Source organism: Lutzomyia longipalpis, chromosome 1 (assembly GCF_024334085.1).
Source record: "Lutzomyia longipalpis isolate SR_M1_2022 chromosome 1, ASM2433408v1".
Taxonomy (NCBI): domain Eukaryota; kingdom Metazoa; phylum Arthropoda; class Insecta; order Diptera; family Psychodidae; genus Lutzomyia; species Lutzomyia longipalpis.
The window spans coordinates 39,542-62,301 of record NC_074707.1 but is presented as its reverse complement, the minus strand read 5'-3'; the positions used below and the strand labels follow the sequence as shown (position 1 = coordinate 62,301).

Here is a 22,760-nt window from a genome sequence, read left to right as displayed (position 1 = left end):
TTGTTTGAAAGTTTACCGTTTTTACTGAACTGCAACGGTTTGATCAATTTGCAATTTGGAAGAAAATAAAGAAAATTATAATAAAAACTGCAGAAAGAAAAATACATAAGTACAGAATTAAGAGGTAAATACTTGTGGTAGCATTTTATTTCTCTCTTATATAATATTAATTTCTTATTAAGCACATAATTTTCACAGAATTATTCATGATTCATGCAGAATTTTTACATTTTTCTGCGAAATATGCTACTTTTGTATTCTTTATTAAAAAGGTGTTTTGATCATTTGAAAAATACTCTTTTTTTTTGGAAGTTTTCAGTTTTTTTTTTTTTCAATAAAGTCAAACTCTTCCTGCCTTGCTTAAGTACAATTATTAATATTACATTTTGATGCAATTTTTCTTCTTTTTTTTTTGTTCTCAGAGCAAAATAGTAATACAGCAATAGAAAATAATTTATTATATATCATTTACGATATACTGGATTACGTAGAAATTTGTGTTCACCACACTTCACATTTGTGGGTGGGATTCATTGGAGATCCATCGGGGCAATTGAAGTCTTTAGCAAAATCTCGCATATTGCTCAGCGGTCCGAGGACACGGAATTGAGCTGGTGAGTGAACACCCGTTGTTATTCTCATCTTCATTGATTCTGGGCGATACACCGAGCACCATGTCTGTGCGGCTGAAATCCAAAACATCTGCTCAGGTGTGTAATCGAGTCCAGGCAACTTCAGTTCCGGACCATTATGTTCCACCCATTTGTGATAGGCAAGATAAGACTCCTTGATTCCCCCATTGTCCGCAATATTTTCTCCTTGTGTGTTGATTCCATTGAGCTAAAATGAGAATAACAGAATGTACAAAACAATTTGCCTCCCACCCTCTAAACATTTTCTCTCTCCTGCATTTTGTTGAAACTACCTATATGACTTACTTTTAGTGATGTTGATGGTTCCGTGTAATTTCCATATTGATCAATAATACAGCTCGCCTTCTCCAAGTATGCCTTCTTCGTATCTGGCTCCCACCAATCCACAAGATTGCCATCCAAATCAAATTGACGTCCCTGGTCATCAAAGCCGTGGGTGATTTCGTGCCCAATTACAAAACCAATAGCACCATAGTTCATGTATCGAGGTCGATCGGCTGAGAAAAATTGACCCTGGAGGATTCCTGCTGGGAATTCTGGAGGGAGACAGAGAGTGCGCGTGCACGATTAATTCCTCAATCTATATCTCTCCATCTGAGACATTAGTCAGCATGGGATTAACTTTATCCGCATGCTTATCACAAAACAATCTTGAATAATAATCCCATCGGATTTACCCTTTAATAATAATTCAATTATAAAAATTACTAAAATAATAAAGAAAGATTTTTTTTACTAAAATAAAATTTATCCTTTTTAAATAGCAAACTTTGCAGCATGCTCGATATCGTAACATCTTCAAATTATATTCAAAATGGATTTAATCATAAATACAACTTACGAATACTATTCTCAATGGACGAGTAGAAAGCATTGACGATGGCTGGACGTGCGTGCGTGACCCAGTCGGTTTTATTAACTGGCTGCCTTAGCTTATTGAATGCATAATCCGTACCAAAGACATTCATTGCCAGCACCGATTCCAAATACCTTTCCGGATCAACGGTGAGATCCTTGTAGTATTCCTCCAACTTGCTATTATTCATAATTTCATCCGGGTAGCCAATGTGTGTTGTCATTGCTTGAGCCTTAGCAATTGCAGCTTTTCTTGTCTTATCATCCATCCATGGGACAGTGGTGAGAATTTTTTGGAATTCAGATCGTATCCCATTGACCATCTCAAGAGCAGTTCGCTTGGCATCCTCCTTGAAGTGTTTACGAACATACAGGGCACCCACGGAAATCGGGAGACTAATGGAAAGAAAATTATTTAATTTTGCATTTAGTTTACATTCCATTTGAAAAAAAACGAGCATTTTTTTTTGTCACAACATCTATCTCCCGTAGTGGGACAATGAGAAGAATTATACATGAAGTAACATCTCCATCACCTTCGCATGTGTATATATTATGGAAGATTCTTTCATGCTACCTAAATTACTACATACACCACCGTCTCAAGGAGTATGCAAGAGTGAATATTGGCTGGTTTGAAGAAAATTAAAGCAGATAGAACGATTATAATAAAATATATTCACTACAAAGAATGTCTCATGCTAATCTATATGAAATTATAGGTATTTATCCAGGAAGCTTAAAATCTTAAAATGAACTCTGCAATTAGTTGGTATACCACAATCGTGGCATACCAAGTATTGTAATCGTCGGAAAAACCGACCACCTCAGATCGGACTCAAACTTGGTATGAGCACATTTTAGACTTCCCACATTACGAAAATAGTGGTGGAAAATTTTTGATCCGGCCGGCCGGCCTGCCGGCCGGCCGGTGCGCCAAACTTTGCCTTATTACTCGAGAACGGTAACAGATAGAGACTTCAGGTTTGAAGTTTTCTATAGAAATGTGGGTGTAAAATTTCATTTTTTCGCATTTTCAAAATCCAAGATGGCCGCCGTCCGCCATTTTGAAATACCATCAACCAGTCCCCTTATAGCTAGAAATCTGAAATTTTAGTATGTTTTAGTGCTCAGTGAGACGTTTTCATCGATAATTCATACTTGAAAATCGGTCAAGCCGTTTAGCAAATATGGCGGCCTAAAGCAAAAAGTGTTTTTTCGATATAACTCGAGAACGGCTTGACCGATTTTGACCATCTTAGTATCAAATGAAAGGTATTGAAAAGCCCTACAACTGTCTAGAATATTTCAAGTTCCAAAAATGGCCGCAAGAGACGCTAAAAACAAAAACAAAAATTGCCTAACTTTACGGGGCAATATCTTCGAATCCCAATCATAGATTTCCTTGAATTTTTGATATGTTGTAGCAGGACTAATAATCTTGCACCAGTCCGAAAATGAAGAAAATCTATGTCGCCGTTTAGAAGATATGATCATTTAAAAAATTCTTGAATTTGAAAAGTTCTAAGAGCCATATCTCTTGAACCGCTTGTCCGATTTGACTCAGTTTAGTATCAAATTAAAGGTTTTGCAATTATCTACAACTTTCTAGAACATCAGAAACCTCTAGAACCATTCCTTTAGGACGAAAAATACGAAAAACTCTTTTTGTGAAACAAAAATCCTCCATTTTCTGTTCTAGAGGTGACCTTGAAAATCATTGAAATTTATGTCAATTTATAGCCTATTTTAATACCTTTCCAAAACTAGTAAAGAAATTTCTGTAGGTCTAATAGAACTTCAGATATGTGCATTTTAATCTTTCATATTGATGAATTTCATAAAAAAATCAACTTTGCCTACTAATTCTGCTCACAAATTAAATTACAACGCATAGACTGACCCATCTACGTTGTGGTATACCAACTTTAATAACTGGACGCGTTATGATTGACTTTTTTTTTATTTTCCTTTAAAAGATTTTATCATTCAATTTTTTGCAGAGTATCAATTAATATTTTATCTTCCTCAGATAATATTTCAAATAAATTATGTATGTACAATTATAAAGCTCAAAAGTATACAATAAAGCATACACCACGTATATACACAAAAGAATGCAATCTAATATAGCAATAATCATCCTGCTCAAAATTTGCCTTCAAAATAAATACATTTTCTGGGTCCACTAAATTCCAATCCAAATTAACATAACACATCCGTACCCAGTCTCAATATCATCGTCATCATCTTCCCTGGAAAGTGTTGGAAAGAGAGAAAAAGTCTAACCCATTTTTATCTGAATAAAAAAAAGCTTTCAGGGGGGAAAGTAAATAACAGGGGGTTTGTTGTGCCATCTCCTTCATATTTGGGTACAATTATATAGAAGTTAAGGTATATAGTAATAAAAAAGAATTGAGACACCATTTTTTAATAATATTTAATGCTCATTCATCTTACCTGCCACTAGTCATGTCAACGCACTCCTTCCACCGTGGCTCTTGTTCCTGTTTCCCACTGATTGCCGTACTGTAGACTAGCTGCCTCTTCCTTAATTCTTCCGTAAGGAAGAATGAAGAGAATGCCGATACGCGCCACATCATATAATTAGCAATTGTCCTAAAAGAAAAATTAATAAAAAAAAATTTGCAAAATTTTTCATTTTATACTACAATTTTAGCTCAACAGATGTTGTTAAACTACAACTCATTTAATTTCCAATTAAAATTTGTACAATCCACAATTCAACGTTAGATTTCACGGTCTTTTATGTGAACAATCGCAGGAAAATTTAAGTTCATTTTATATACAGTACCATACATATATTATATTAAATTTATTCGGTATAATGGTTTTGGTATATAAGAGATTTGGTGGATGTAGATAAAATTCGTGGTGAGCTTTAGAGAGCGATAATAATCAGAAGCTAAAAGACGATGAATCTCATTTACCTCTTAGGGGTTGTCTTGAGAACTTCTTCCAAGTCCTTGAAGAAGGTTGGAACACTGATGATTATTTGCTCCTTTTCCGTGACCTTGAGCTTCTCTGGTAGGATGGCATTGATGTAATCCAACCAATCAATATAGTTGTACGTCTTTTGTACTTCCTCAATCTTCATCGGGTTGTACAGTGTTGTTGCATTGCGTCTTTTCTCATTTGGCAATGATATCTGCAAACATATGTGTGTTGAATATTTAGTAATTATTGCAAAAAACAATTTAAAATAACTAAAGAAAAATTATAATAATTTTGATTTAGCATACATTTGCTAATTTAATTTCAAATGCCAGTGAATCATTCAACTCCTTCTCTGCTCGTGGTCTGTCTGCGCCATAAATCACCGCCAAGTCTACCATATAGCTGTAATAGGCTTGAACAATTTTGTCTTCTAATCCCTTAATCAGGTATTCGCGACTCAATCCCAGAGCTGATTGATCTAGCTGTAATTATTGAGGTAAGAAAGGAAATTACTTTCCTCTTCAATTTCTCTTATGAGTGAGATTTCTTTTATATACATAATATTGTATAAATCAACATACATCAATTGTTCTCTGTGAGGATTTCTTCAGATCAATTCCCACGGAAAAGTCCAAAATGTAGTCCACACTGTAGCCATATTTGCGGAATTTCTTCACAGCTTCCACCCATGTCCAAGAATTTTCATCCCATGCATCCCCAACTACAACAGGCCATCCACCCAGATTATCTATAATATCTGTGAGTGGCTTGAGTCCTCGTTCCTCGATGAGAGCTACATTATTTATTTCAGAGAGTAAGATGTTCCATAATTAAAAAAGAATTTGTGACGAGGTAAAGATCTTAAAATAAAATCGCACATACATTTATTCATGCAGGCTTTGAAGAAATCTTTCGCCAGACGGAATGGTTTGGCCTCATTCGCTGGTGATTCCTCACTCACGAGTGTCCGTAATTGCTCCTGCAGACGATCCCCAATGGTCGAGAAAGTATTTACAGAGACTTTCTCATCAGGAATGTTGGTGTCCCTCAGGAAGGCACCACAGGCAAAGGTATAGAAATCATCGCATGGCTCAACTTCCGGGTCCATTGCCTCCAGAACTTTTGAAGCTATATTGTGTGTTTTTTTTTGCAAATATAAAATGTTGTGTTCATATTGTAATTCATTAGTGCTGTGTGTATAACCTTGATGAAGACACCAAAATACCACCATGTAATAAAATAAATCTTCCTCACCTGTATGAATGCAACCGGGTGTTAGGCAAACATCTTCGTGATTCTTGTTGCCAACATGATTGGGAGATTGCTTGTGCTCATCCTCAAGCTCGTGCTTCTCCAATCCAGGTACACCCTCTAGTGCTTCTGCGGTGGTTTTTTCTATGGCATCTACAAACACACGCGATCAATTAGTCGGTTTTTTTCTTGCACCTCTTCTATTCTTTATAAGAAGATCTTTACTTTGACCTCTGGTATTTGCAATTCTCTCTCTCTCTCAAGCTTATTAATCATGTGTCTACATATTTTGCACAACGATTCTTGTATGCTAAATGAATAGACGATTTTTTAAAAAAAAATAATTTATATCTTTTTAGCTGTGATTCTTTCTTCAAAGAAGCACAGCTTCTGTGTACACTCCAAAATGCAAAGTCGTCAGATCGGGCTCAAACTTGGGATGACCACGAATTAGGGTCCCTACATTCCAAAAAACGTATGCGCCAAAAATCTTTCCGGCCGTCCGGCCGGAACCTTTTGCCAAATTACAAGAGAACGGTAATAGATAGAGACTTGCGGTCAACGGCAAAGTTTAAATATCGGGTGGAAGACATCCGATTATGAGGTCAAATCCTCCCCCCCACCCCTCCGTCCACCATTTTGGAACACCCCTAAATTTTGTTTTCGCTATATCTCAGCCCCTATTATAGCTAGAGGTCTGAAATTTTGATATGTTGTAGGGGCCATCAAGACCTTTCCAACGATACCTCATTTTCGAAAATCGGTCAAGCAGTTTAGTCAATATGGCCGCGACAATTTTTCATCGAAAATCGGCCATAACTCGAAAACGGCTTGACCGATTTTGATCAACCCGGGGTCAAATGAAAGATCTCAACAAACCCTGCAACTCTCTAGAACATCGGAAGTTTCTAAAGTCACCGCTAGAGGGCTTAAAATGAAAAACAAAATTTTCGATGAGTTTTCGATGAATATCTCGAGCACCGCTTTATAGAATTACTTCATATTTTGATATGTTATAGTTGACTATAGTATCTATCACCATGCCAAAAATGAAGAAAATCTATGTAGCCGTTCCGGAGATATCGCGTTTTAAAGTTTACATGTCATATCTTGAGTTGCATAAGTCCAACGCCCCGCGAAGCGGGGCGTTTTATATATACACATATAAAATAAAATAAAATATATATAAATGCATAGATACATTATATATATACATATAAAAATGCAAAGATAAATATATATAAACTGCAAAGATAAAAATTAAATATAGCATGGATGGAACAGTATAAAGCGAAAGAACGGTAAGTAAAACTTACGGGCTGTGATTCTTTCTTTGTCAGTGAAATGTGAAATTGACGGAAAATTGAGGATGGGCAAATTTTGAGGAAGGCTTTCTCGCGTACCGAATCACAGCCAACGCCCACGATTAAGGCTTCTCACAAATTATCTGCGCGTTGGCTGTGATTCGGTGCGCGAGAAAGCCTTCCTCAAAATTTGCCCATCCTCAATTTTCCGTCAATTTCACATTTCACTGACAAAGAAAGAATCACAGCCCGTAAGTTTTACTTACCGTTCTTTCGCTTTATACTGTTCCATCCATGCTATATTTTTTTTTAAGATGCTTTAAACTTTTATAGGTACCTATGTATTTTTTTTATTATTATTTACCAGTTTGGTGCTAATAAATAATAGCAAAAAATTAGCAAAAAATATTTATTTAATTTATCATTGTTAAAAACAGGATAAGATTAAAAAAAAAACGAACTTGAAACAATGTTATTAATGGATATATTATAATATATAGTTTGCCAACATCATTGTCTTATACATAATATAATACTGATTTCCTTTTGCAAAGAAAGTAAATTAAATTGAAGCGAAGATCGAGAATTCTCAATTAGCATGGAGCAAAGAAGACAATTTTCAAGTTCATTCAAGGATGAGAAATTATCACGCACACAATGTGATATCATCACTGTACGGCGTTGGCAGACACTGCGAAGAACGGCCAAAGCGATAATTGTAGTTTGATCTCTTCTGGGGATTGTATGTTATATACCATTAATGCGTTACAGCGTTAATTGCTTGAAACAATAAAAACGCGCGGAGATACTTTAGTAGAATGTTGGCAAGAAATTTACCTCACAAAACTCTCAAATCTTGTAGAATTTGCAAAATTCATTTTGTGATTTTAATGTTGTTCACCTTTCTTTCTTCTCTTGCCTTGGGATCTCTCTCTTGATGGTAAGGAGATGTGTTGAAAAAAGGTAAAAAGAAAGAATCGCAAAAGAACCTGATTTGTATGCGATTCTTAGCAATAATTTTTGGCAATGACGCCGTGGAAAAAAAAACCTATAGGTAGGTATATATATGTGAGGTACACCTCTTTGGATTCTTCGCAAAGAAAACATCATCAATGCCACAGGTGAATGGTCGCTGAATTATGATGATGATGGCAATGTGTCCAATTTCTTTGCGTCTCTCTTGCCACAAATAAAATCTCTAAACTATATTTTTTTTTACATTTTACATCTCGCAATAATTTATGTCTTTGTAAAATTTAAATAAAATCTTGTTTATCCCGTGAAGAAGAAGTAAAAAAACACATTTGTATCACATTAATGCAACGCAAAAGGTGATTGAAAGACAATGGAGACAAGAGCAGTGTGTATGGGCAGTGATTGAGGTGTTGTACACACATCTTGATTTTTTTTTCTCTTCTTCTCCAAATCAAATAAATATTATTCTGTGAGAACGTGTAATATACATACTTTCACGTCTGCTGTCTGCTAATGCCAAAGACACGAGAGCAATTATTAATGCCAATATCGCGATCCCGGCTACAACACTGATCAAAGTCAGTGCCCTCTCCAACGCAGTTCGGCGCCTCCACCAACTGGGATTTCTGTGCACAAGAGAAAGAAAGTCAATCATAACGCGTCCAGTTATAAGAGTTGGTGTCCCACAACGTGTAGAAGTTTGTTTATGCGTTGTAATACTATTTGTGAACAATATTAGTAGGCAAAGTTGATTTTTTAGTGAAATTCAGCAATTTGATGCATAAAAATTGTCATATCTCTTGTTCTATAACACCTACAGAAATTTCATGACTAGTTTTGGAAAGGTCTTGAAATAAGCTATAATTTGACATATATCTCAATAATTTTCAAGGTCACCTCCAGAACACAAAATGGCGGATTTTTGTTTCACCAAAACAGTTTTTCGCATTTTTCGTCCTGAAGGAATGGTTCTAGAGGTTTCTGATGTTCTAGAAAGTTGTAGATAATTGCAAAACCTTTAATTTGATACAAAGTTGAGTCAAATCGGACAAGCGGTTCAAGAGATATGGTTCTTAGAACTTTTCAAATGCAAGAATTATTCAAATGGCCATATCTTCTAAACGGCGACATAGATTTTCTTCATTTTCGGACTGGTGACAGATATTGAGTCAGGCTACAACATATCAAAATTTAAAGGAAATCTATAACAGATGTTGGGAGATATTGCCTCTTAAAGTTAGGCAATTTTTGTTTTTGATTTTAGCGCCTCTTGCGGATGTTTTTGGAACTTGGAATGTTCTATACAGTTGTAGGGCTTCTTGAAACCTTTCATTTGATACCAAGATGATCAAAATCGGTCAAGCCGTTCTCGAGTTGTATCGAAAAAACACTTTTTGCTTAAGGCCGCCATATTTGCTAAACCGCTTGACCGATTGTCAAGTATGAATTGTTGATGAAAACGTCTCTCTGAGCTCTACAACATACTAAAATTTCAGACCTCTAGCTATAAGGGAAGTGATTGATAGTATTTCAAAATGGCGGACGGCGGCCATCTTGGATTTTGAAAATGCGAAAAAATGAAATTTTACACCCATATTTCTATAGAAAACTTCAAACCGGAAGTCTCTATCTCTTACCGTTCGAAAGTTATAAGGCAAAGTTTAGGCGACCGGCCGGCAGGCCGGCAGGCCGGCCGGCAGGCCGGCCGGATCAAAAATTTTCCACCACCATTTTCGTAATGTGGGATGTCTAAAACGTGCTCATACCAAGTTTGAACCCGATCTGAGGTGGCCGGTTTTTCCGACGATTACAATACTTGGTGTTGGCCACGAAGTGGAACACCAACTAATTAATTAAATTCACTTTATCCACAGCGGAACATAATTACAATAATCTCAATATTGAATGCGTATTTGAGCTATGTTATGTTACACAATGTTTCGCAGTTCTCTTTCAGCCGTTTGCTCTCCTTAAACTTATATGTATAATGTACACATAGGTATATGCCTTTGGATGAAGCTTTTTTTTCTTCTTATTATATTCAATCAACACACGAAATGTGTGTATGAAAAGGTGAAGATTCGTGCTAAAGTGGAATGAACAATTGATGTAAATTTTATACCTTTATGCAAATTGTCTCTCACTCTTTTGGGAAGAGAAGGAAAAAGCATATAAGATACAGGAGAAATTGGTTGAGGAGATTTTGAGGTGATGAGAAGCAGTAAAAAGCCATAGAAAAAAAAAGAATATGGAGGTGAAAATGAAGCAAATCGAAGTGAAAATGCCATTTAATTTAGTGAACACCAAACATCTGCCCTCTGTATATCGCCACCTCTCGTTTTTTTTCTCTTAATCCACCCACCCAAAAAAAAAGCCCATGAGTTGATAAATGAACGCAAATGAAGATGATATCAAACGCGCGTGTCTCGTCATCAAATCACGGACATAAGAACAATCTAGCTTTTTTGGATGCTGCTACATATACGGTTTGTTGGAATCTAGGTTTGTGTGCTCTATTGCGTAGTCACAGATTTCCCATTCATATATTATATTTTGAGATTAAGGTTCCCTCGTATACGCTTTAGTGGACTCTGTAGAAGTCATGTGATTGTTAATAAAATTAAAACTCTTAAAAAAATAAAAACCTTTCTCGTTTATATCTTGTAAGTCCTTTGGAAAAGTAATTTTTTTTTTAAACTTTCAAATAGCCTCCGGGACTTAAACTTTCTCTATTAAATTCTATATATTACTTTTTTGGATATTAACTTTCTAAATGGCAAAACACACTACAAAAAAGCAGAGCACTTAAAAGAATTAATAAAAGTAGGAAATTTGGGAAAATTTGCAACTTCCCTTCAGGTGTTTTTCTCCTGAGCGCAATTTGTGATGCAATTAGCTTAGCCAATTTTTTTTCCAAATATTAATTTACTTCAAAAAAATAACATCCACCAGAGAAAGATGAATGGTTGAAAAAAAAAGCCAAGAGAGTTATGATTTTGTTTGATTTTTTTAACACCATAAACACGTATACTAAATTATTGAGGTAAATATAAATCATTTTGTGATGTTTTTCTGTTTACAATTTGCCGCCAAAGTGAAAGAAATACATTTGGATGAGATATATATTTTTTGAAATCAACACAGAGATTAATGACTTAACTTGTAGAACTGTATATATAATATATGTAGTTATAGGAAGGAATTTTCTCAAGATTTATATCATATTTTTTTCTCCATACATCACGCACAAAAAATATCAACCAAATCCCACTTTGAGGAGATAAATTTACTTTCTTATAAAAGAAGATCTTTTTAAAGAAATAAAAATTATATGATATCCTGCCGAAACTTACTTTCCAAGTGGTTGATAGACAATAGAGACTTCATTGTCATCAGTTGATGAACTCCGGAAGGCGCTAAAGTTTGTCTCAGAGCATATTCTTGGCATTTTATAGCACGTGGAAACACCTTTGTGTGTAATTTAGTGAGGGTGGAGGAAATTCACAAAATTATTTCCTCATTGGAGAAAAGCCCCGTGCCAAGAATAATTACACCAACTTGCAAGTTTTCATTGAGAAGAAAAAAATATAATAACAACTTCCAAGTGCCACAAAATTTTTATGTAGTCACGCGATAATATGCATGAATGCTTAACGTTAGATTTATGTATTCTTCTTACACCAATGGATAATCAATTGAGATCACCTTGGTGGAAAAAAATAACGAATAAAAAATAGTAAAAATAATAGAAGAATAATTTGTAAATGAAGTGGTACTATTTAGATGACCATCAGTGTATTTTATTGGCGGTTTTCTTTTGACGCACAACAATCAATTACATATGAAAAATCATATAAAGTTTTCTCATATTGCTAGGCACATAATTTGCCTCCGTTCGTGGATATTTAATAATAATTGCCTATGTGGCAATAATGTTGAAAAGTTCGGAATAAAAATCATAGCAAAAAATAAAAGTATATAACACGCACAAACTATTTGTGGTTTCTGACCTTTATGGGCAAAAATCTTTTCTATTGTTGATTTCAAAGTGTAAATTAGGCGGTATTATGTAAAAAAGAGGTGCCAATCCCTATAGATGTATCAACTATTATGTATTTTCACGGTAAATGGTCAGAAAAAAAAAGAATCCGCGATGTTGTGAATTACATCCATTTACTGATTTGTGGACGAAATACAATGTATATAACTTTTATGCTCTCGTATTTGATTTGGTCTTTTATTCATCATTCGCACCATTTTATAAGCAAAGATATTTTTATGGAGAAATATTACTTTGGTAAATTTTCTATCATGTACATAAATATTATTTTTAATTAATCCCACTTTATCACTGATATTGTGATTAAACGATTTAAGAGCTGGCTAATTAATTTGGTAAATTAAGTACGTACATTTATTCGGAACTACATAGCATATTGATTAATTTAGGTGGAATTAAAATGGTCAATTTAGCTGGAAAGTGAGAATTTACATTGCAACAGCAATTTTTTTTTGTTTGGTGCACCTCCTTACAATTTCTCAATGAACATATAACGAGGTGTTGCCAATGCAAATAGCAAATTAGAATACATAATTGTTTGGTTAGTGAAAAGAGTGGAAAATAGACATAAAAATATGACAAAACATCAAAAGTGTGTCACGTATTGTTATTTCTTTCGACTCTTCTCTCTATAACAGCAACAATATTATTTCGAGACCTTCCACTTTGACTAAACTGCTTTATTTTTGGTTCACTTGGAAATGTTACATATATAACACAATAAAATTGGCAAAAAAATGGTTTTGAGTCATTTCCTCTCCTGGATGTGATCGAATTTCAATTTTCACTCTCTTTTTCTTTTTTTTTTTGATAAAAGATAATTTTATTTGTCACACTTTCTCAAATTATTTTATTAGATAAATGCACAAATGATATCACTTAAGTGTAGATAACACTCAATTTTTTGCACATTTTCAACTTATGAAGACAAAAGACATGCTGTACCTATATACTAATTTTCTTTTTCTTTTTTTTAGCAACGGCAAAAATATATGTAGGGGAGAGCGGGGCTAATAAAGTCACTTAAGGGTTTGGAAAAAGCTTAAAATATCATATTTTCAAGCTAGATAGAACAAAATGATCTGAGAAAGAGTTGTAGGGCAGTAAATTTCCTAAAGAATTGAGCAATACATTTCGCTTTATCTATTTGGGAAATATGATATTTTGAGCTTTTTCTAAACCCTTAAGTGACTTTTTTAACCCCGCTCTCCCCTAATGATGATCAACTAAGTGGTGGATTTGATCAGATTACGCAGCAAGAAAAAAAAACTTTACAACTTTAAACCCACAATTTGCGACTCAAATGCATCAAAAGCAATCACGCGATGGCGTTCACACAGGAGCATCTCTCGACATCAACTGGGAAATTTTGCTCACATGTATGTAGGTACTTGGATTGCGATAATGAATAAAATTTTTGCAATAAACCACCATTATCCACGCACACAAGCACCATATGGGATGGCCGTTTATCAGTGCGCTAACACAATCAATATAGAGAAACCCCGAGGACGTGATAAGAATATTTAAAGAGTGAAAAAGACATCAAACAGTTTAATGGTAAACAGTGATGTAGGTATATTGTATACTGAAGAATAAATTTAACGTGAAAGTGCTGTATATACATAATTTTCTAAAGTGATACAAATTAGGGTTCTTGCCAGCTCGTTTCTAATAAACAAATATTTACTACACCCACCCCTAACAGTAAAGGTTATGAATCCAGATTGTTTCCCGTGCACCACGTGCCACATACTTAGAAGAAGATGAAGAATTATACATATTTTGTTTCTGTCGAAAGGGAAGCATTTGCGGTTTCTGGAGGAAGCACCACGTGGAGATGATTGTATGAAAAATCCATTAGAACTTGTGTGATGTAGATATTGGCAACAATATAGCGATAAATATGGGAGAAGTACCTATACTCGAAAAAAAAATGAGCTATAAAAAAGTTTTATCATTATCATAAATGGAATCTATATATGCGGTGAAATTCATCACAGTATTTCTACAGAAAATGGAGAAAAATTTGTTCAACATCTCTTTCACATTGCAGCTCATTTCTGTTATGAATTTGTTTAATATGAATACCATGCTAAACAAAAATTCGACTTTTATTAATTATCTTTTAAATATAACAAACAAATAATGTTTTTTAACTGCACTAACTGACTTTCAAAGATGTAATTTATTGTAAAAAGTATAGTTAGAGTTCGGAGAAGAAGCTAAAAATTTCTGTTTTCAGTAGTACCAAAACTGACAAAATGATCTGTGTCATTACTGAGCAGGATTCACTGCTCAGTCGGGCTTATTTTAAGCTCGATTGATTAGTGAATTCCTATAGAAATTAGAATTTATAATTTAATAGTATCCTACTAAATTGAAGAAGTACCTAAAATTTGTTTAAATTGAAAGATTTCCAAGCTTTAATACCTACAAAAAATTATGCTCATTGGAAATAAATACATTTTTTTTAAGTTGTAACTTTATTCTCTAATATTTTGGAAGAACCCTTTGTTGTATTTATTTAGAAAATCCCCCATTGTTGGTACATAAAATTAAAAATTATGTTTATTGTTCATGCATAGGAAACACCTTGAGCTGTGCCGCCGATATACACCTCTAGTATATGTAACTTTTAAATACCACCCACAGTCTTAAAAAAAAAACATTTACAGGATTCACCTCACATTTCCACATTTTTATACTTCAAATTGATAAATGTTAGGACTAGTGGGGGTCTAATTCATTTGATTATTGTTGTGGTTCATAAAATGTAAAAGAACTTACCGCAAATAAGTTTATATAGCGATAGTTAACATGCAAAAAATAATATTCTGTGTGCGCGCGCGAGAGATCTTGAAGGTAAAATGAATTAAATATGCCAATCAGGTGAAAAAATAAAGTGTTACAGTGTCATTTGCCTTCGAATAAAAAAGAATCACATTATAAAAATTTTATAATCATCAACCAATAAAATAAATAAAATGAATTGGGCATCTCACTCTTCTTTTGCATATTCCTCTGAGACGATACAGCAAAAGAAAAATTTTACACGTTTTCCTCGACGGGTTTTTTTTTGCAAAAGCCATTAACGAATATGCCATTATATATGTACATATGTATGTAATTTATGTGCAATCAAAGAGTGGGGGTTTTGAGGTACATACATATATACCTATACTTTTTTTTCCAACATCAAATTGTGTGTATGTGGTTCATAAACATGAAGAAAAATTGCTTGGCATTGGCATTGATTGCATAATTTAACAGAAATTTCTTTATACAGCCCCAAAGTACGGGGTTTTTCATGCTTATATACATACTTTTCTCACTGACTCGCGCTCATTTTAAACATCATGCAAATTTTCCCATATTGACAATCTCTTAAAGGTTTTCTTTCGGTATACCTATACTAAATATTACTTTAAGGCGGAACAAGTTTTTACCGTTTCCCCCATCTAATTAATTCAAAGTATACCTAAGCTTTAAAAATCAAATTTGAACAAGAAAGCTCTTAAGAAAAAAAAAGAGCTCACGCGAGAATTGTGTTTCAAAAGAGGAAGGAATACATGGAGAAGCAAAAAAAAAGGTAGGAGTGGGAAAATAAAATTCTAAATAGTCGCTTCTATAACAGAAAAAAAATGATTTATTCAGAATCAGCAAAATCGCCGAGGTAGGTGCGGGTCTAACACAAAAGAGATATTGAACCAAAGTTATTTTTTGGGAAAACCACTACAACGTGATTCTTACTATCTGTCCCATTTTATTCCGTTGAAATTTGTTAAATAATTTGTAAAATTAACATATACAAGAAAATTAAAACTCAAACACCCAAATAAAATTTAAAAGAAACTGAAATAACAAAAAAAAAAACTTCCATACATTTAGTTACCTCATCAACAAAACCAACAAAATAAACGGAAATGAATAAAGTAACAAAAAATATATAGAATGCCATAATAAAATGATTCTTCATCATAATTTTGGGCACATACACAGATTACTGTGCAGACAAAAACAATTCTTAAAGTTTTCTTTTAAAATGCTTAATAATTCCTCGATTATATATGATTTTTTTTCTTGAATTAAAAAAAGAACAAGAATTTAAAAAGAAAGAATTCTTTATACTTTATAAGATGTTTTGAATAAAACTGTAATAAATTATTTTAGTTTTTTTTTCTATTTGTTTTTCTTTTAATATTTAATCTGTTAATAAAACAATAAATAAATACATAAATACGGAAGTAAGATGAATGTATAAGAAAAAGTTAACATTGTATGTATAAATTAAACTTTATTAAAAATCCGAGAAATAGAAATTGCGTGTTATGTATATGATTTTCTCTGTAAACGACTTTCAAGAATTTCTTTATGTAGTAAATTAAGTAGAAAGACACAAGAAAATATAAATTTTATCAGTCTGTATGGGGGACAGATATTAAAAATCACGCTGTACCTATAGTTGATTTTTTTGTCTTTCCTTTTAATGCCCCATCTCGTCACCATAAGTTAATCTTGAGGATGATTGAGTATTAGAAAATGATTGAGCAAATATTTCCAAGAGATGCAAAAAATTAAAATATACAATTAATTATAAATTCCAACATGTGTATATTCCAATCTATGTGGAGTGAAGCGGTGTCAAGGTGAGAAGATTAAATAGGTACATAATAGATAAAAAAATATACATATATATGAAAAATTGTGTTTAGTAGATATATAAATGTGATGTGATTTGAATTTACATAAATTTCTCCACTTTGTTCAAATAAAAGTCACACACAGGAGTACCCATTTGAAATGAAGACAAATACGCAACACAACCCAGCACAGCAGAAAGAGATTTTCTTTGCTCAAGCAGAGTTGTATGGTTTTAACATAAATGGAAGATTAAGCACTCAAGAGAGGGTGGAATGTATTATGTACGTACAATAAAGTTTCTAATGATAAAGTAATGTTGGACAGGTGTTTAAATTCAATTCAAAAAAGCATCTCTCATGAGATATATACACTGTCTGATGTTATTAATAATCGTTTTCTGAGAGAAGATTTCTCTATCATTTCCTCATGAAATAAAAATAAATCCATGACGAGACTTCTTTTTTTTTCATAAATCCTCCAAAGTCATATATATTCCACGATTATTTTCTTTTAAATGTGTTTTTTTTTAAATGTGCACAAAACTCAAATCGCTGCTTGAGGTCTTATGCTTAAAACTTACAATTGTATTATATCTCATTGTAATACTCACTTGATTACAGTTTGCATTGCATTGGTCATAACAACACACGTGAATTAATTATCAGCTTCAATTGTCTTGTGAGTAAACTATTATATTTATTTAACAGACAGAAAAAATGACGAGAATGGCAAAATGAGAAATAAAATAAAAAGAATTAACACAGAAAAATTATTTTTAAAAAAAAATCACTATAAATCACTTTGAGCCAACATTTACTTCTTCTTCTTTTCTTAATTTCAATATTATAAATTTCGTTTGAGATTATTCTTCCAGAGTGTATTAATCCACAGTCTCAGAGAGATTATCTTAAAGAAGAACTTAACAGTCACTCATCTACACTGCCACAGTGATAAATTTACGTAGAGAATGATTAACAAAATAAAGTCAATAATATTAATTTCGAAATTGTATTTTACCACAAGTTAAGTATGTATACTATACTGAAGAGAGCGTCAAAGCACTTCTTCCCCCAAATTTCCCACAAAAAATTATGATTCACAAGAGTTGGAGATTCTAAAGATGAAGAGAGAGAAGTCCATTCAGCTCTGTCGATTTCGACGGACTGACTAACTTCTTCCATGCATTGGCGGTTTTATATAAATTTCCCGCCTCGCGTCACACTTGCGATTCAACGTTCGTATTTTGCCGTGTAAACGTAAGGCTTTGAATTGTGAGCCTCATACACACTTTTTTTCTCTCCTCTTCATTCTCGAAATTGTTTAAAAGGTAGACATTCAACAAAATAAAGGAGAGATAGTGAGAGAGAGAGAAAAAGTTTGAAGTCCATTCATTTACCTTGTACATGTACCTACTATACGTTTGGTATTTCAGGTTGAAAATTGTATGCGTGTAAATTTAATTTATTAGCATGGTGATCATCTACTTTTAAAAGAAATTCCTTTATTTAACATTCGAATAAGACACACCTGAGTCAAAGACAGCAAAACAATTTTTAAAAGATAAGGCCGGTAAGACTCACCTATTTGCCGACAAAGGTAAAATTGCAATACATACTCAAGCTCCTCTTTTCCTTCCTCCTTAATAGATTTTTTTATACAAATTCCCTCCATTAAAATAAAAATTAAATGCTTTTTTTAAGGATTTATAAAAAAATACGTCATTTGTGCCATTAAATTATGAATATTCTACTTAAAATATTCCACGTTTGTAGAATACCAACTGTAACTGGCCAAACGCACCAAATAACGAACTCTGTGTTGCTTTTCTTACTTTTTTTTCTTGATCGTGCTAAATGAAAGATTTGATCACTATCTGGCACTTTACGAACACAACAAGTATCAGAGAACCATCAGTATCCATGGAAATTTTCGGAAACATTCTTTCAAGCATGAGGATAAAGGAAGCAGCAAAATTTATGTGAATTTATCAACAACTCTGTTGGTGAGCTCCAATGCCTCCAATCGTAAACAAACTTTTTTTATTAACACAGATAATTTGCAAGAAAAAAAAAGAGCATCCAGATTTTTTTTTCAATCAACGAAATGACGCAGTCTCTAAAATGCACATTGTTTTTTAAAGCAAAACACCTTTTAGTTATTTCTAAGTACCTAACATATAATGTCTCTTAATCTTAATGAATTACATATATTATTCTTAAGAAACAACAATGTCTAATGTTGATTGAAATCAATAGAGAAAGAGTTTTTTTTTTACTTTCGATTTTTTTCTTTTTAAACTAAAGATCAAATCTAAATTCTATCTATATAATAATCTTCTATATAATAAAAAAGGTCAGTTTGTTGGTGAACGTCATTCCTTCTTTTCTATACAAATCCACACCGTTTGACCGATCGCGATGAAACAATTTAGTAACGTATTAAACAGTTTAGTGGGTCGAAATCAACCATCAGAAAGGTGTGAAGATTGGGTTTTGTGTTTGAAGAAAACAAAAGGAATCTTTCGTTTTTTTTTAATTGCTGAACACTGTTTAACATTTTTGATTAAATAATCCAGAAATTGGAATTTTATAAAAAAGTTTGCAAAATTTTAATTTGCTTGTGGCACTTTGATGTCGTTGATGTTCAATAAACTAGCATTTAGCTATTTAGTAGTTATTAGGAGATGATTTTTCTTCTTAATTGTTCCTTAATAAATAATTTTAATTTTATACAAATCAGTTTTAATTGGACTGACACTAATATTTGAAACGAGATTATGAACATAATGATTTACAATTTAATCATTAAATGAACAATAAGAATGTTTTTCTCAAACTGCAAATCACATTCATGTAAATTAGTCTACATGGTTATTAACGCTAAGAATATAATTAAGAGCAAGAAGATGAAGAAATTCATGGAAATAAAAAGTCAGCGGCGTTATGAAAATGAGGAAAAAGTCACAAACATGCCAAGTCTCGGCAAGGTGTCAAAACCTTTCTTTAAGAACTCTATTTAATGTCCATTTAAATATCTTTGGATGCTTTTATAAGAATTTTACCTGAAATGCATTTAAATACAGATTGAATGAAATTAAAATGAACGAGAAAATACTTTTTTTAAGAAATAATTTAAAGCTACTCTTTAGGAGAAATTATTATCTAATTTATTGAAGAAAAAGAAAGAATTTAAAGGATTTTCAATAAACAGTTTTTTAATTATCAAATTTTAAATTAAATCTTCTTGTTTTTTAGTCCCGAATTTCCAGGGATTAATTATAAATTGCTCATGAACTTTTAACCTAATTTCTAGGTAATTTTAAAAAGTTTTTCGATAGTTTTTTTTTAATCTTTCAGATGATAAAATAATATAATTAAGAAAGCAAAAATAAATAATGAAAATCACTTACCGGTGGCATTTGCAGTGGTTTTGATGTATCGCACAGAATTCTCCTTGAGAGCCTTCACCAGCTGATTGTCCCCAGCAATCTCTGTTGGATGGGGCTTGAAGACGAGCTCAATTTCATCACTCATCCCCACATTGGAGTTGCAATCGCCCTCCGTGTCAATGTTGGACTCATTCCCTTCAGTACGGCAATCCATCTCGTTGTTGCTCTCAGATTCTTCTGACCGCTCAGATGTGAGAACTGAACGGGAGCGCTTGAGCTTACTACCGTAGCTATTGGTGGAGTGGAGAGTACGGGTGATGGGGTACTTCTGATTGAGGGTGGATTCGATGCTTGGCGATTCGGTTCACCCCCTGTCGATGCTCCATCACTCGATGATGATTCCCGTGGATCTCGTACAAGGACAAGTCCCATGTCTTGTTTACTGGCTCAGCCGATGCCATAGTGTGATGGTGCAATACCTCTCACTCTATTTCCCTCACTCCTGTGGCCAGAAAAGGCCAGGAAAATCGGAAAAATCACTAAATCCAAAACAATTATAAGAACAGAAAGCTGTTAACTTCGATACTACAAGCGGTATAGTGAAAAAATAAACTAATTTTGACAAAAAATTACCTGTTTTATCATAAAAGCTCAAATTTTTCGTGTACCACCCGTGCTAGTGGTGAATAAATTGACACCCGAAAATTGACGAAATGACTCGAGTGAGTCAAAATATAAAAAGCTTTTAAATGTTTTGATTGTGGTGTCACAGAATTTTATTAAGGATTTTTTCATTCTTTTTGCAAACGCTGTTCATGTTGCACACAGAAATATGAGCAGGAGTCGTTCAAGAAGTCCAGTGCGGCAGAGAAGGAATTCTCGCCATAGAGATTCCCCAAATGAGAGGAGGAAGCTTCAAAGAAAAGTCAAAACGACGTTTCCGTAGTCACAGCCCACGTTGAAGGAGCCCTAAACGACGCAGTCCCAGCAGACGTGGCCCCAACTATCGTGAGGAGCGCAATAATCACCGGCAGACAAATGGAAATGATCACCATCGTCGAGGTGGTCGAGTGGAGTATTCCCGGACAAGAGACAGAAGTGCATCACCAGCAAAACATTTCAAAAACTCCGAGGATAGGTGGCCGAATGATAAGTTTGAGGAATCCAATGATTCCCGCAACAGAAGTGACAGAAGCTACCAAAGATCAAGCAAGGCGACTGACTTGGAAATCCGCATGGTGAGTTGACTTTTCTTCTTCTCTTTTCCGTTTTTTTATTTAATCTACTTTTTCTCACAGGTCAGCGCATCAAGCAAAACGGATGTTTATGTGAGCAACATAACGGAGAAGATTGTTGAAAATGGGCAACAATTGAGGGCATTGATGGATGCTGCCAAGCGCAATCGAGCAACAGCCTGCACGGTTGGCAATGAACGTTCATCGCGTTCCCCATACGCAATTATGCGCCTACAGCTGATTGGAGTGCACGTGGGGAAGCAGGAAAAGTGCGTTGGAACCGTTAATCTTGTGGACCTCGCAGGATCGGAGTCCCCGAAGACCAGCACCCGAATGGAGGAGACAAAGAAGATCAGCAGGAGTCTCAGTGAGCTCACAAATGTCATCATGGCCATCCTCAATAAGCAAGAACATGTCCCTTATCGAAACTTCAAGCTCACCCTTCTGCTAATGCCAGCTTTGGGAGGCAATTCAAAGACCTTGATGGTGATTAACGTATCGCCTCTGCAAGGACTGCTATGGGGAATCGCTCAAGTCCCTTCGCTTTGCTGCTTCCGTGAATTCCATAAAGATGACGAGAGTGAGGAAGAATCGCTACTTGAACAATGTGACCACCAGCAGCGCCTAAATTTTTTTTTTTAATACAAACTTCAACAAAGTCTATTCATTTTTTTAATAAAATTAACTAAAAATTATTGTTTTTTATTTCCAAGATTTTCAGAGTTTCCGTTTTTAACGGTTTTCCATTCAAACTGTGCGGCCAACTTCAGTGTTCGTTTATTGTTTTGGTTCAAACAATTTAACGAAAAAAAGTTTTTTATTGCAATTTCCGGTGCAAAAAAGCGTCAAAATATCCTGGAAATCTCCCAGAAAGATTAGGATTAGTGAAGAACAAGAGAATTTGTTTGAAACACCCGGAAAAATGCCTTCTTGCACTTCCTGCCACTGCGGCAACAGGAAATGAAGTCAGATGACACGGAAGTACTTCTTCTGATTCCACCTGATTTCTTTCTTCTGCAAGATCCGGAGGAATCTGCCTGGAATTTCCCTTTTAGCTGTGAAACAGAGTTCCAGGAAAAGCAGGAAGCCTTGGAGTACGCATATCCTGAGCATTGGCTAGTGGGGCAGCAGCTGAGTGAACAAATGGAGGGTTCAGTGTCCTTTCTGCGTGAGATTGATTCATTTCTGAAGGATCACGGAGCTGAGAGAACACCTGGAAAGCAATCGGGGAAGTCTATAATCAATCTCAGTGACATTTCAATGGGAGATCTTCAATCCCTGGGCAGGAGTGAAGATTTTGAGACCATGCCGAGGGGGGATTTGCAGCATGAGAAGGCACAGAATGCACTGCAGAGGCACACGGAATCAATGGGCAGGATGAGGGGGTCGAGAGATTTTGAGACTTCCGCCCCGGCAGTTAATAGAAGTCTCAATTTC

General features: G+C 34.3%; 3 protein-coding genes and 1 long non-coding RNA gene across 16 annotated transcripts; 2 read left to right on the top strand and 2 right to left on the bottom strand.

Annotated features, from left to right (window-relative positions):
* Positions 1-117: 117 nt before the first annotated feature.
* Positions 118-17,873, bottom strand: LOC129786782 (neprilysin-2). Of its 13 annotated transcripts, XM_055822008.1 has the most exons (14): positions 13,272-13,323; positions 13,002-13,053; positions 11,350-11,464; positions 8,489-8,622; positions 5,721-5,870; positions 5,349-5,594; positions 5,048-5,259; positions 4,772-4,948; positions 4,460-4,677; positions 3,969-4,127; positions 3,734-3,763; positions 1,495-1,904; positions 939-1,189; positions 118-840 (listed from the first exon to the last, which is right to left on the bottom strand). In XM_055822008.1, exons 3-14 carry the CDS (start codon positions 11,442-11,444, stop codon positions 502-504), a joined length of 2,421 nt encoding a protein of 806 aa, XP_055677983.1. In that variant the 5' UTR covers positions 11,445-11,464; positions 13,002-13,053; positions 13,272-13,323; the 3' UTR covers positions 118-501. The 13 variants fall into 13 exon arrangements, with proteins under 13 accessions (XP_055677983.1, XP_055677979.1, XP_055677982.1 ...); XM_055822004.1 differs by lacking the exons at positions 13,002-13,053; positions 13,272-13,323 and adding an exon at positions 13,346-13,418 and having other exon boundaries at positions 11,350-11,553; XM_055822007.1 differs by lacking the exons at positions 13,002-13,053; positions 13,272-13,323 and adding an exon at positions 13,335-13,359 and having other exon boundaries at positions 11,350-11,553.
* Positions 13,517-14,533, top strand: LOC129786785 (uncharacterized). The gene is made up of 2 exons (XR_008750170.1): positions 13,517-13,628; positions 13,765-14,533. It is a non-coding gene; the product is annotated as an uncharacterized LOC129786785 (long non-coding RNA).
* A 1,711-nt stretch (positions 17,874-19,584) lies between the features above and the next one.
* LOC129786784 (E3 ubiquitin-protein ligase RING1-like) lies at positions 19,585-20,700 on the bottom strand. The gene is made up of 2 exons (XM_055822019.1): positions 20,110-20,700; positions 19,585-19,761 (listed from the first exon to the last, which is right to left on the bottom strand). The coding sequence occupies exons 1-2, from the start codon at positions 20,300-20,302 to the stop codon at positions 19,727-19,729; spliced, it is 228 nt and encodes a 75-aa protein (XP_055677994.1). The 5' UTR covers positions 20,303-20,700; the 3' UTR covers positions 19,585-19,726.
* Positions 20,701-20,820: 120 nt separating this feature from the next.
* On the top strand, positions 20,821-22,015 carry LOC129786783 (protein claret segregational-like). The gene is made up of 2 exons (XM_055822018.1): positions 20,821-21,326; positions 21,387-22,015. The coding sequence occupies exons 1-2, from the start codon at positions 21,324-21,326 to the stop codon at positions 21,963-21,965; spliced, it is 582 nt and encodes a 193-aa protein (XP_055677993.1). The 5' UTR covers positions 20,821-21,323; the 3' UTR covers positions 21,966-22,015.
* The last annotated feature ends 745 nt before the right edge of the window (positions 22,016-22,760 follow it).